The sequence below is a fragment of the Camelina sativa genome, unplaced genomic scaffold (assembly GCF_000633955.1).
Source record: "Camelina sativa cultivar DH55 unplaced genomic scaffold, Cs unpScaffold02798, whole genome shotgun sequence".
Lineage (NCBI taxonomy): Eukaryota > Viridiplantae > Streptophyta > Magnoliopsida > Brassicales > Brassicaceae > Camelina > Camelina sativa.
In genome coordinates, this window is record NW_010923908.1 from 1 (window position 1) to 1,014 (window position 1,014).

Here is a 1,014-nt window from a genome sequence, read left to right on the forward strand (position 1 = left end):
ATATATATATATATATATATATATAAGAATTGTGCATGGAGGTTGATAATAACTTTTTTAAATGCAGATATTTATCAACATTGGTATACTTTTAGGGTATGTGTCCAACTACTTCTTCTCTAAGCTTCCCGAGCATCTCGGCTGGAGGTTCATGTTAGGGGTTGGAGCGGTTCCCTCGGTACTCCTAGCTATTGGAGTGTTAGCAATGCCGGAGTCTCCACGGTGGCTAATCCTCCAAGGTCGCATTGGAGATGCTTTTAAAGTTCTTGACAAAACCTCAAACACTAAAGAAGAAGCCATCTCTAGGCTCAATGACATCAAACGTGCGGCTGGAATCCCTGNTGATATGACAGACGATGTTATAGTCTTGCCGAACAACAAGACTGCTGGTGAAGGCGTGTGGAAAGACCTTCTTGTGCGACCAACCCCGTCTGTTCGACACATCCTCATAGCATGCCTTGGTATCCACTTCGCCCAGCAAGCCTCTGGAATCGATGCAGTCGTGCTTTACTCTCCGACCATTTTCTCAAAGGCTGGACTGAGATCCAAGAATGATCAGCTCTTGGCTACAGTGGCTGTCGGAGTTGTCAAGACCGTCTTCATCGTGGTGGGAACTTGTGTGGTTGATCGGTTTGGACGTCGTGCCTTGTTGCTTACTAGTATGGGCGGAATGTTTATTTCCTTGACCGCACTTGGAACTAGTCTCACAGTAATCGACAGGAACCCCGGACAAACTCTTAAATGGGCTATCGGTCTTAGTGTTACGACGGTGATGTCTTTTGTGGCAACATTCTCAATAGGTGCAGGTCCCGTGACGTGGGTTTACTGCTCAGAGATATTCCCCGTGAGGTTAAGAGCTCAAGGTGCAAGTTTGGGAGTGATGTTGAATAGACTTATGAGTGGTATTATCGCAATGACATTCCTGTCCCTTGCTAAGGGTCTCACCATCGGTGGTGCATTCCTTCTTTTCGCCGGAGTTGCGGCCGCCGCATGGGTCTTCTTCTTCACTTTCCT

At 46.8% G+C, this 1,014-nt stretch overlaps 1 protein-coding gene across 1 annotated transcript; it reads left to right on the forward strand.

Annotated features, from left to right (window-relative positions):
* Positions 1-67: 67 nt before the first annotated feature.
* Positions 68-1,009, forward strand: LOC104774423 (putative polyol transporter 1; the record flags this gene model as incomplete). Its single annotated transcript, XM_010499031.1, has 1 exon — positions 68-1,009. A coding segment is annotated over one exon (942 nt), but the record flags the coding sequence as incomplete, so codon positions are not given.
* Positions 1,010-1,014: the final 5 nt, after the last annotated feature.